The 13,832-nt window shown below is 38.1% G+C and overlaps 1 protein-coding gene across 6 annotated transcripts in view; it reads right to left on the reverse strand.

Moving 5' to 3' along the window:
• ATF7 (activating transcription factor 7) overlaps positions 1–13,832 on the reverse strand; it is an 86,665-nt gene that overhangs the window by 64,826 nt on the left and 8,007 nt on the right. For all 6 annotated transcript variants that reach the window (XM_045466712.1, XM_045466708.1, XM_045466709.1 and 3 more), the window contains one exon: positions 2,459–2,527. In XM_045466712.1, the coding sequence (XP_045322668.1) occupies positions 2,459–2,506 (48 nt within the window). In that variant the 5' untranslated portion in view covers positions 2,507–2,527. Of the gene's footprint in view, positions 1–2,458; positions 2,528–13,832 lie in introns of those variants that run through there.

The raw sequence follows: 13,832 nt of genomic DNA on the forward strand, positions 1-13,832 counted from the left end.
TGAATTGTAATTTGCTTTCATTCCTTCTTCCGCTAAGTGGTATACCGGAGCCACCGATTTTTGAGGCTTCTATGGCAGTAAGTTCCAAACCATGTCTTGTAAAAATTATCATGGTCCTTATCGCCAGTCCTGGAATTTACATAGCCTTTTAAAAAAATTATTATTCTACCATTTCTGGAATAAAAAATTTGAATCAATGACAGAGGATTATACATAGCTTGAAGGCCTCAAAGGGGCTCCAGGATGAAACCATTTTCAAGGGATATAAGGAAGTTGGATGATAGGCCAAGGGTAGTTCGCTTTCCCAAATTTATCTTCTCTGCCAGATTTCCACTATTTCATATAATAGAAAGCAATCACAGTAAAGTGAGTCTTGCAGAGATCCTAGAGTTAAATTTTACTTAGATATTGGGAAAAACTTGGGATAAGACTAAATATAACTAAAGAACTACAATTTTACCTAACCATAAAGTTCTGACATGCAAAGGAGTTACCTTCATAGACTTAAGCCGTAGTTTTCTATGCTTTTCTATGAAACAAGTACCTTGAATCCAAAAGAAGATACTCATCTCCCTGAGTACCATATCCACTAAAGGGAAAAAAAAGCCTTTGGGACTTATACTAGAGGTTATAATGAGTCCTAACAACCAAAATACCAGCAGATAGTTCAGAAATGGGAGGAAAAATAGGGGAAGGAAAAGGCTTATGGTAAACAGTACCCAACAATACAAAAGGAACCAAAGTAAAAAGTCCTACTGTTTTTACCACCTCTAGTCCAAAAAATGCAAAACAAAAAGAAACAAACAAACACAAAACCATCTGGGATCTCACAAATTTCAGTGAAAACTACTCTTTTCTGATAGACAGTCTGAAGAAACCTATTTAAACCTTTCTTCTTCCGAGAGCTTAAGAGATGATTTTCCATTTTAATTTCTTTAAGTCCTTGTCTAGGTGGTTTTCAGCATACAACATATAAGAGGGGCACTAAGTAGCTTAAGCCATGAACAAAGAAAAATAAATGTAAGTATGAGAAAAATAACTCTTTTCACCAAAAATGCAGATTTTTAAAGGGAGATAAGTGAAAAGGGTCCCAGGTATCAATTATGGAAATCACAGTAACTACTGCTATCAACACATCCACACACAAAAATCTGGAGGGATCAAGTTCAGATATATATTCTAATACAGCTGTTTGAAAATGGAAACAAATTTATCCTAATTTCTCAGGTGGCTTCTATTGTAAAAGAATAAAACATAAATCACACGGGGAAAACATCCAACCAACAATAAAGTTGAAAACTCTGACAAGGAAGGAAATATACCCTATGATGCTGAATACTTCAGAATATAATGGCTTTTTTGGTCTTCTCTGAAATTTTCAGCATTTACTGGAATGTGGAATCATCCTTCTGCCCATTCCTTGTCACCACCCCCATCTCATCCACCTCTCAAATTCCAATTCCTAGGAATCTCTGGAACTTAACTCTCTCTTTTTGTCTAAGTATTTACAATGTTTAATAGAACTAGTCTGCAATCTCACATACCACCAGTAAGTGTCACTGGGCAGTCACATGGCATATTCCTAACTGAACAGAAATTCAACCTTCAGGTTCCATAAAATCAATTCATGAAGGCAGATAAAACTTTCTTTGTATTCCTTTCTTCATCCTTTGTGGAACATGGCAGTAGGGAAGGGTCTAGGAAGAAGAGTTAAGAAGGTGCAAATTGGGGAAGAAGAAAAAAAAAAGGCAACTTCAACAAAATTACTTTATTAAAAAAGCATATAATGAAAAATATCTGACACAAAATGTACACATATGCAAATAATAACATGGCAGCTGACGAACAGCACAAGGCATTTCATGGCATAAGAGAGGGAAAATGACTAAGAAATCTCGTAGTTTATATATTTGCTGCGACATCTCAGGTTCTACACTGGATTTGCCTTCCCTACATAGACAGATATCTGCCTTAGCTACCAGCAATGATTTTCTGGATCAACAGTCCAAAGAAACTTTTTTTTTTTCTTATTTAAAAAATCCAACAGATTCCAGCAAATTGTGGTTCACAATGAACGGGTACATTCTCGGCTGCCTATTCTAAATATGTTAAGCAGACTTTTATATCCATTGAAGGTTGAGGAAAAGATATTTCTAAACTTGTTTTGTATTTAGATGGATAGCTTTATAAAGGAGGAGAGAGCAACATGTATTCCCCAACACTGTGTGTCGGGAAACAAACACCAGTAGAATAACAATATGAAAGAGAGCAAGGCAGATTTCATTACGGTAGAGTGCCTACACTTCCTCATAACATGGATTTACACACTGCAAATCCTCTGATCTGATTACCTCCAGTGATCACGTAAAATACCGGCTTTAAACTCTTTGCCTTAGTGATAAAACAGCCACTTTGATTCACAACGAGACATTCACAATAAAGTATATTGTAAACGTACCTGTCCACAGCCCGGGGCATTGCACACAAACGGTCTGTCGTCTCCCATATTTCATATAGCAGAGCGGAGCTGAGGAGGGGGAGGCAGGGGGAAAAGTTATGTTAAATATGCTGGAGTTAAAAAAAAAAAAAAAAAGTGCTTCAAAAATATCAAGCCTAGAAACAGGTGCTCCAAGAATGCTGTCTATCAAAGCTATAAACACAGGCTACTTTGGGGAGACCCATTAGACAGGTGGCATATGATCTACCGCGCCTCAACTGAAACTTTTAATTAGAAAAATTTAGACCTCAATAGTCAAGGAATTTCAGACCTTTTGCTAGATTTTCCCTCTTTCTGCTACAGTATATAACACACTCCTCTAGTCTACTGAATTACAACCAGTGCAGTTCCCTATGTCAATAAATCCACAGAACATTCGATGCGGAAGCCATATTTCTGAACTAGAGAAGACCAAAATTTGTCATTTAATTAATTAAGGGATTATAGGAGGGGTGCTCCATTTTACAGGGCTATAATCTGGCTCCCTGGTGTATAAACTACGAGACTGTTGGCAAGGGCCGTTTATCCCAGATTATTGCCAAAGAAAACAAAGCACCCATCCTATTGGGCTACACGGGAAATGATTTTCATTAATAAAAAAATAAAAATAAAAACCTTCTCTCCCCACTGGGAGCCTCCTTCTCCCCCCACCAATCGTCTGTGGCAAATGGAGAAATATCGGTGCCCTTCCCCCTCTAATTCTATTTATGGCTAGGTTTTTAAAAGCAGCAATAAAACAAATGTCGACTCTTTGGGGGTTTACTGGGTGAATATGTTCCGGCTGTTTGTGCTGCTCTCGGCCAGAGCTCTTGGGCTGCTCTGTTGCAGCCAACAGATGTGTGCTGCTGCAGGGGATAAAAGAAATGGCACTAAAAGGCATCACCATCCATCCTCTCTATTTCTCTGAAGAATTTAACAGGGCTTACACTGTTGTTGTTTTTTAATTATTGAGGCTAAACTCTTGAAATGTTGATAGACATTCCTTGTCAAAGAACAATAATTCCAATATGAATGTGTTGGGAAAATTTCTCATTTCCCAACCAGGAATAAAAATAGGTAGATAAGGATAAGATAAAAATAGGTAGATAGGTGGAGGTAGATAAGGATGAGAAATGCAAATCCTAGGGAAAATATTCCCAAAAGATAAACAGTGTTTTGAAGGGGTGGGGAGAAGGGCATAAAAACAGTCTTCATAAAATAAACTCCTAAAGGACATTTTTGAACATCCTTCTACAAGAAAGAAAGGGGTATAAAAGAATATTAACAAGGGAAGATGAACGAGGAAGAAGAAGAATTTGAATATGCCTAGAAACAACTTCAGAACTGTAACCAAAATCAAAAGGTCAGAGTTAACCTCACTCAGGTCTGCATTAAAATAAAATGTTAAAATGCTGGACTGAATTTGGTAATCAGAAAAGCATGTTTAAAACTCAGAGGGTAGCCAGGTAACATCTCTCCTACTCTCTTAAGACTCACTCTGGGGTTGGAAACCAGTATTTCTGGTAGTCTGATCAGTAATTCCACAACTAATCAGTGTTCAAAATTGTGGGGTGCCCCATAAAATAGAAAGGGCTTCTTAGTCATCTTTCAGGGTGATAGGAACAGGGTCTAACTATGAAGGAAACTGATGCTGCAGCATTGCTGTAATGGAAGGGAGCCTGTATGTACATAGGTGTACACAGATTTATATCACATTTAGCCAGGATAAATTGCTTCAATAAATTCTGTTCCTAGGAGAAGCCAGCTCGAGCTGATGATTGGGTACTGGGAAAATGAGAGCTTTATTCTTCTTCACACAGCCCCAGGACAAGGGGGTTTTCTGGTTTGTTTGTTTTAAATACGTGATGAGTTTTTTTAGCACTTTCTGGAACTATGACATAGTGCAAAAAATAAATACAAGTAAATAAAAGTAAATAAATACAAAGACCAAGGCCACTAGGACTGAAAATTCAGAACATTTCTGGAAAGCAATTCGTCTCTCGAAAAATTCCTAACTGCTGTGCTGGAGATAATTCCACTTCCTAGTCCCCAAACCTGCTTTCCTGATATAATCACAAAATGAGAATTTTATTTCAACAAGGTCCTCTAACAGATTTTCAACCAGGACTAAAATTACAAGGGCTAGAGCAGACATAACATAAGGAACCAGGCAGGATTCCTTCCTTTTACCTTGGTTCTGTTATTTGAGGCTAAATGTTCTGTCTTCTACCTAGAAGAGGAAAAGGGTGCTTGCTGGCTGAGGATTAGGGCAGCGCTGGCACAAAGAGGGATTAAATACACTCTGGAACAATTTCCCTCAAACCACAAAATTCAAAATTTAACTTGGTTTTCTTGGTTTTGTACAATCACATCACAATATATGGCTTCCAAATTTTATTTAACTGCATCCTTACTAGGAATAGAAATGCAATATCATGACTTTCTAAAAGAAAACAAAAGGCAAAACCAAGTTGGGGGAAAAATATTAAATGTAACAGAAGCAAGCATTTTCATGGCTCTTTAAATACTGAATCTGACAGTCACTAACTGGGATTTCCTGCTTCCTTCCCACTTTATTAGCTTTTGTTTTGCCATTTTCACCAAAAGGAAGATCACAATGGGAGGAAGAAGGCCCTCTTTCCTAAGTACCCACAATTATTCTTAAATCATTCCTCGGTCTCTTGCTCTTTTTCATTTCCATCATTCTTGCTTTTTCACTTCAAAGTGATTTGTCTTTTTAAAGAATATTTAGCAACAACAATAATGATCTGTTCTCCCACTTAAAATTCTAGGGGCACCTGGGTGGCTCAGTCAGTTGAGCGTCCAACTTTGGCTCAGGTCATGATCTTACGGTTCATGGGTTTGAGCCCCATGTAAGGCTCTGTGCTGATGGCTCAGAGCCTGGAGCCTGTTTCGGATTCTGTGTCTCCCCTCTCTCTCTGCTCCTCCCCCACTTGTGCTCTCCCTCTCAAAAATAATAAACATTAAAAATAAACCCCGGGGGCGCCTGGGTGGCTCAGTCGGTTGAGTGTCCGACTTTGGCTCAGGTCATGATCTCACAGCTTGTGAGTTCGAGCCCCGCGTCAAGCTCTGTGCTGACAGCTCGGAGCCTGGAGGCTGCTTCAGATTCTGTGCCTCCCTCTCTCTCCGCCCCAACCCACTCGCATTCTCTGTCTCTCTCAAAAATAAACAAACATTTAAAAAAAAGTAAAAAAAAAAAAAAAATCCCGTTTACATCTTTTTAATTCCCAATCTGCTGCATCAATTGCTACATATAGAGAATGTGTTGCTTATTTCTATTTGATACTTAAAACAAATCTCATACATGAGAGAGGTCAAACTGATGCCTTCTCAAAAACAAAACCAACACATTTCTATAGTATAAACAGACTGAGACAAAGGTGAAATCTTGAATAATAATGCTGCCATTCACTAGAATGTAACTCACGGCCCATTTGTAACTGTACAACTTGACAAGTAGATCACTTGTCTGGGCACGACACTCAAGTCTGCTGTCTTCTCCATGATCTATTCCTCAGGATGAAACTCAAGCATTTTAAAGAACTAGCCAACAAATGAAAGGCAAAGGATGCATATATTGAGAGACACTTCCAAGGGGAAGTGAGATGCTTTCAGAGGAGATCGTAGAACAGGAAAACAAAGATGCTGAAAAAGGCTATCCTAGAGGCCAAGTGTGCAGAGAAAAAGGCTCATGTACTAGACTGACCAGAATGCATAAATGATAAAAATTACTATCTATTCAAAAGACAGAAAGTTATCTGAATGCTAGGAGAGAAGTGAAGAAAATCCAAGGTTCAGACACTGATTTTTATTAACTGGGATAATTTCATAAAATCTGTTACATAGTTTTGACAGAACCAGAAGTATATCCTAAAATGGTCAATGTGCAAATAAGAAAACTGATTCTCTATGTGTACACACACACACACACACACACACACACACACACACAGGTATATCTATCCTTTTTTCTTCTTTTTTAATAGAATGAGGATGGAATCTGTCAGCGAGGACTACAAAGTCAGTTCTCTGGACCCAGGTGTAATATGATTATTTCTTTAGTAACCAATTGCTGTTCATAAAATGGCCCAATTTTTGTAAGGAATAAAAGCCATATACGAACACACCCAAGGCCCTGTTCTTAGTTTCCTAATAACAAAAAGCAGATACTACTAAGTATATAAAATGAGAAGAACATATTAATATCAAAGAACATTAATATTAAAGATTCATGAAAATCTAGAAAGGGTTCAGACTAGCTATCATTCATTCATTCAAAATGTATTACTTAGGAACTACTAAGTGCCAGGCAAAGTGGACATAAAAAGACAGAGGCACCTGGGTGGGTCAGTCAGTTGAGCACCCAACTTTGGCCCTGGTCCTGATCTCGCAGATGGTGTGTTCACACCCCACATTGGGCTGACTGCTGTCAGCACAGAGCCCACTTTGGATCCTCTATGTCCCTCTCTCTGCCCCTCCTCTGTTTGCACTCTCTCTCTCTCTCTCTCTGTCTCTCAAAAATAAATACACATTTTTTTTTTAAAAAAGACAATAATCCTTTGCAAAAAAAAAAAAAAAAAAAGAAGAAGAAGAAGAAGAAGAAGAAGAAGAAAGAAAAGAATCTTTCACTCATCTGTGTCAAAGAAAAACTAGAGCCGAACAGTAGTTAAAGCAGTAAAAAACAGATTTTATTCAGAACTATTGTAATAGGGGGAAAGAGACCTCAGTGCAGAATTGGGCTCTGTTCTAAATACATCATGGACAAGTGGAAATTTACAGCCAACGACCACAGTAGGGGTTAATGGATAGAAAATTACTAAAAGGAAATATCAGGACAAAGGGGGATTCTGGCTAAACCGACCTAGTAAGATTTTTTTTTAACGTTAATTTATTTTTGAGAGAGTGGGGGAGGGGCAGAAAGAGAGGGGGCCAGGGGATATGAAGTGGGCTTTGTGATGACAGCAAAGAGCCCGATGTGGGGCTCAAACTCATGAACCAGTGAGATCATGACCTGAGCTGAAGTCGGATGCTTAACCAACTGAATCACCTAGGCACCCCCAAATTCTTGCTAAAGATGGGCCAGAATGATCACATATAACCTGGGGGATTGAGAAAGATGGAGAACCTGATCAGATGTGAGGGTAATCAGATATCGAAGGCGGGGGGTGGGGGGGTCTTGCTAAAACTGGATCTTACAAGAAAGTACACAGGTATGCCTACAAGAAGGTTCTCGAACCTGACTAAAGTTTGGTCAAAGAATCTTTGTCAACTGGCATGAGAGATGCCACGTAAGTGGTAAGAATGATGGCTTAATTTACAAGTTCAATTAGATTGATCAGTATATATATTAAATCCCTTGCTATTTCTCTTATTCTTTGTGGTCATTTGTCAAGTTCCTTTGCTAGCTAATTCCAGAGTATAGACAAGAGCACACAAAAGAGGGATTAAAACTCTTGGTAAAAGGGGCACCTGGGTGGCCCAGTCGGTTAACCGTCCAACTCTTGATTTCAGCTCAGGTTGGCTCAAGTCATGATCTCATGGTCTGTGAGACTGAGCCCCGTGTTGGGCTCTGTGCTGACAGCTCGGAGCCTTCGTGGGATTCTGTTTCTTCCTCTCTCTCTGCCCTTCTCCCACTTGCGTGTGCACTCTCTCTCTAAATAAACATTAAAAAAAAAAAATAAAGACTAAAGTCTAACGACATATTTTAAGTATATACTTTACAGCTACTTTGTGCCTAAGGTACTTGATGTGACTTAGTACAACCAACTAACTCTATGCTTTCCTTATCATCCAAATAACATAGAGGAGGCTCCATAGTTTTTGGTTAGAGCTTTAAGAAATTGGGAGAAGGAAGCTATTTGTCAAATTAACCCTTTACTGGCCCTTGAAAACAAAACCTAGGCCAGAGCTGTTAAGATACATTTTCAAGTATAAAAGAATGCAGTTAGGGCATCTTCATATAAGACTTTTGGGAGTACATACTTGAACAATCGTTCTGGAAAGCCATCTGGCAATATTTATATTAAGTGTCTTAAAATGTTTTATATTCTTTGAACAAATCATTCTTTCAGGACTTTATTCTGAGGTTAAAGCCCAAAACATGGATCACTTATGTATTAAAATGTTCATCATAGTTCTAACAACAAAAAAGGAACGGAAATTAAACATTTAAGAAGAATGGATAAATATAAATTAAGATATTGCCTTACAATAGACTATATTTAAGTTGTTAAGAATAACGTTTCTGAAAGCTATCTAATGACATGAGAAAATGCTATACATTCTGTGGGGGGAAAAAAGCAGGCTATCAAATTGCATATGTGGGGCACCTGGGTGGCTCAGTCAGTTGGGGGCCCGACTCATGCTTAGGGCATGCTGCATCGGGCTCTCTGCTGTCAGCAAGGAGCCTTCTTCTGCTCCTTTGTACCCCTCCCCCGCTTATGCTCGCTCCCTCTCTCTTTCTCAAAAATAAAATAAACATTTTAATTTAATTAAAAAAAAATTTTAATAAAAATAAATAAAATTGCATATGCACCATAATTCCAAATCTACAAAAAAAGAAAACAAAATAGGGACGATGCCTGGCTGGCTCAGTCAATAGAACAAGTGACTCTGAGACTCTTGCTCTTGGGGTCATGAGTTCAAGCCCTACATTGGGTGTAGAGCCTACTGAAAAAAAAAAAAGCAAAAAAAAAAAAAAAAAAAAAGCATAAAAAAGATAAGGGAATTAGCATCAAATGTTAATAATGATTATCTCTGGGTAATGGTATTCCAGGTGATTTTGTTTTCTTCTTTGTACCTTCAGAATTTTCCAAAGTCTACAATGATCACAGATTGCTTTTAATAAAAATACAGAATATGATGTAATCTAATAAAAAAAAATGCTGATCTGCATGACTGAAAAAAAACAAAACATGTCTAATGAGTTTCAAAAAGGCCCACATCTGCTAGACTATTCCAAAGCACTAAACAGCATACTTACAAATCATACAAGGTTGTTCGTTCTCTACTACAAAGCAACAGAACCAACTGACAAATTAACAAGTTCAAAATGGACTACCAAAAAATCTTTCTAAAATTATAAACTAACAGCTCATATAGAAATAGACACAGTGGAAATTTAAACATAACGATACACAGGGTAATCAAGCAGTTCAAGATAGTTCCTCCTTTGTTACCTTCAAGGACTCATTTTCAGAATCCTATGAATGCTCCCTAACAACTAGTATTACTTACATTAAACATTCAGAAACGGCCCCATCCATTCATCATAAAGAGAATAAAGAGCTGAAACCAAGCTTAGCAGGTACTGAATGCCTTTCAGCTCAGCTATAAACAAGCTAAAAAGTTTAGACAGGCACCCAAACAGAGCTCTATGGGCTCCATTTCCTTATGATATTAAAAAGAAAGAAATTATATACAAACAGTTCTCCTCCAAGAACATAACTTTGGATACTAAGTTTCTGACTCTAAGATAATTTAACTGCCGCCAAGCAAAGAGTACAAACACCAAAGATCTCTACCACAGCAGTCTCAACATTTGATTCTCCATAGGATACTCGGTACTACTGTGATTTGCATTACATCTAGAAAAATGATTTAAGGAAAAAATGCCAATAAACATATGAACTGTGAGACTATAATACATGTTATGTGAACCTCAGAAAACAAAGACTCAAGTTTTACTAGGCAGTAGATTATTTAGGAATTGAAATTTCTGTTCATAAATTCTGAGTTTGTTTTCCACTGTGTTATTTAGCATAAAAACAGTTTAGCATATATTATTTCACTAGTACGTAAACTAACTGCCCCAAAAGGACAATATAGAAAGCACATACGTCATTACAATCTTAAACTAACTTGCCTTACTGTTTTATATCTGGGTAAAAACACAAAGCGTAAAGCACTTTGCTAACTAACAGACTGGAAAACAGAGGTACAGAATTATAAAAAAATGGGCAAAAGATGAGTCAAGAGGTTGAGGTTGGCCTGAATCCTAGTTACCTATTCTCACACACCTGAAAGAAGATACAAAAATTGACAGCATATCTTTTTAGGACTCCTGAAAGTTATATGACAACTTGTATATTATATAACTACTTCCAACTGAATTGTGTCTTTCCAAAAGTTTACACACAGTAGCTGTTTCTTACATGTTTATTATATAAGTGAATGTCCAGAAATATGAATTTGAGGGATTATAAGTTCTTGGAGCATTGTTTTTGTCTAGGGAAATTAAATAATGTTATAGTTTTAACATTAAGTATATTTTATTATAAATTTTTTCAATTTACAATCCAGTTCTAGTATATGTCAAGGATTGGCAAACTTCAGTCTGTGGGCCAAAGCCAGCCTGCCACCTGTTTTTGTATGGCCCACAAGCTAAGAATGGTTTGTACATTTTTAAATGGTTGAAAAAAACCATAAAAAAAGTATTTCAGAACACATAAAAATTATATGAAGTTTGGGGTACCAGGGTGGCTCAGTTGGTTAAACGTTTGACTTTGGTTCAGGTCATGATCTCATGGTTTGTGGGTTCGAGCCCCACATTGGACTCTGTGCTGACAGCTCAGAGCCTGGGAGCCTGCTTCAGGTTGTGTGTCTCCCTCTCTCTGCCCCTCCCCTGCTTGTGCTCTGTCTCTCTTTCTCTCTCAAAAATAAACATTAAAATAATCATCATAATTAAACGATACATGACATTCAAATTTTAGTGTCCATAAAAAAAGTTTGAAGGGCAAACAACCAAGCTTATCCTTTGCATGTTGTCTATGGCTACTTTCGTGCTACAATGGCAGAGTTGAGTACTTACAACACAGACCTCACGCCTGCAGAGCCTAACATATTTACTCTCTGGTCTTAGTTTGCAAACTCCTGATATTCATAAATAACTATTATTAATTAAAGTACATGCTTAATTAGGAGATCCCAATTATAAGAAATGTCAGAGTATATGTGTTAATTAATAAGAACTTTTATAATGTGACTATTCAACCAATTCCTTTTTTTTTTTTTTTTTAATTTTTTTTTCAACGTTTTTATTTATTTTTTTGGGGACAGAGAGAGACAGAGCATGAACGGGGGAGGGGCAGAGAGAGAGGGAGACACAGAATCGGAAACAGGCTCCAGGCTCTGAGCCATCAGCCCAGAGCCTGACGCGGGGCTCGAACTCACGGACCGTGAGATCGTGACCTGGCTGAAGTCGGACGCTTAACTGACTGCGCCACCCAGGCGCCCCTCAACCAATTCCTTTTTATTTGACTACAAATTTTAGAAATTAGGTTTTCTTTTCTTTTCTTTTTTTTTTTTTTTTTTTTTTTTTTAAGTAACCTCTACACCCAACATGGGGCTCAGATTCACAACTCCAAGATCAAGAGTCCTATGCTCTTCTGCTTGAGCCAGCCAGGCACCCCAGAAATTAGGTTTTCTTAAAATAAGATTAATTAATCTAGCTCTATAGTTCTCAATCTTTAGCATATTCATCTGGGCACCTTGAAAAATGCTGATTCCTATGCCTCCTGGATTCTCTTGGCTTTGGGACCCAAGAATCTACACTTAAAAAAACACCCTGGGTAATTCCAATGCAAATGGTCAGTAACCCAGCATTTGAGAGGCACTAAAGTGGTTGGAAAGTTTAGTTCTTCCACATAGTAAACGCGTGTATTTTTCCAGTTTGGTACTATCAGACAGCAGTTCTCAAAGTGGGGTGCAGGGATGCCCATAGATCCCTGAGACCCTTTCAGAGGGCCGTTCAAGTCATAGATGGGTAAACCATCTGTTTAAAGGGCAAGAGAGGCTAATTCATTTTAACGTAATAAAGTATTAAAAGTTCACAGATGTGGTTTTAGATTCTACACAACAGCTAACCTTTAAGAAACTACCACATTTTGGATTCTGGTATAGTATCAAGGAAAGACTATCTACAACTATCTGAAAAGAATCTTTCCTTTTCCTATCAAGTATCAGTGTGAGCCCAGGTTATCCTCATATACTTCAACCAAAACAACATAGTGTAACAGACTGGATGCAGAAGCAGATATAAGAATCCAGCTGGTTTTGTTTTTGTTTTTTTTTTAATGTTTATTTATTTTTGAGACAGAGAGAGACAGAGCATGAACGGGGGAGGGGCAGAGAGAGAGGGAGACACAGAATCTGAAACAGGCTCCAGGCTCTGAGCTGTCAGCACAGAGCCCGACGCGGGGCTCGAACTCACAGACCATGAGATCATGACCTGAGCCGAAGTCGGACGCTTAACCGACCGAGCCACCCAGGCGCCCCAGAATCCAGCTGTTTTCTATTAAGCCAGATGTTAAAGAGATCTGAAGCCCTTCCCCTAAATTTTTTTGACACTATAATACAGTTATTTATGCTATCATTTTAAAGTAATATTTTTTCACAGTGCCTGGATGACTCAGTTGGTTGAATGCCCAACTCCTGATTTCGGATCAGGTCATGGTCCCAGGGTAATGGGATGGAGCTTCGCACAGGACTCCGTGCTGAGCATGGGGCCTGCTTGGGATTCTCCCTCCTCTCTGCCCCTCCCGCCCTCCACTCTCTCATGCACTCTCTCTCTAAAAATAAATAAATAAAACACATTTAAAAATAAAATAAAATAAATATTTTTTCAACTGCTCCATTTTAATTTCTAGTATGTTCAATATCAATAGATATAACCAAGACAAACCAAAGCCCTTTGGAGTCCCCAACAATTGTAGAGTATAAAGGGATAGGACTGAGACCAAAAGCAGTTTGAAACCCATTGCTTTAAGAAATACACAAACAGTAGAATACCCTGGACTGATCAAAGAGAAGGTTAAAATTAATTTCTGGATTTCGAGCTCTGACATGCAGGGACAGGTTTCAAAAAAAGGAGCCAGCTTAAATAGACCAAATAGTTTTGTAGCAAATGACTGAAAACAGATGGGAGTGAGAATTAGGCTGAATCATAAGTTAGGCAACACATGGCCAAAGCTTAGAACCTATCTGGAAGCAGCTTCATATAGGCAACTACTTGACTAGAATTTTTTTTTTTAAGTCTCTCTAGGCTTTTGGAGGATTCAAGGAACTATTCTGAGCTATCCTCAGAAAAGTTAATAAAGCAAAGACAAAGAAGCAACAACTTGCTAAGCAGGAAGCAGAGTTAGAAATAACTAGAGAACATTATACCTATTTATGTTTGGCTTCAATATGCATTTTAGGAGTCGAAAAATTCCTTGAAAATGGTAAGCTGTCAAAAATCTAATGTTGGGAGCGCCTGGGTGGCTCAGTTGGTTAAGCATCTGACTTCGGCTCAGGTCATGATCTCACAGCTTGTGAGTTCGAGCCGCACGTCAGGCTC

Source organism: Leopardus geoffroyi, chromosome B4 (assembly GCF_018350155.1).
Source record: "Leopardus geoffroyi isolate Oge1 chromosome B4, O.geoffroyi_Oge1_pat1.0, whole genome shotgun sequence".
Classification (NCBI taxonomy): Eukaryota; Metazoa; Chordata; class Mammalia; order Carnivora; family Felidae; genus Leopardus; species Leopardus geoffroyi.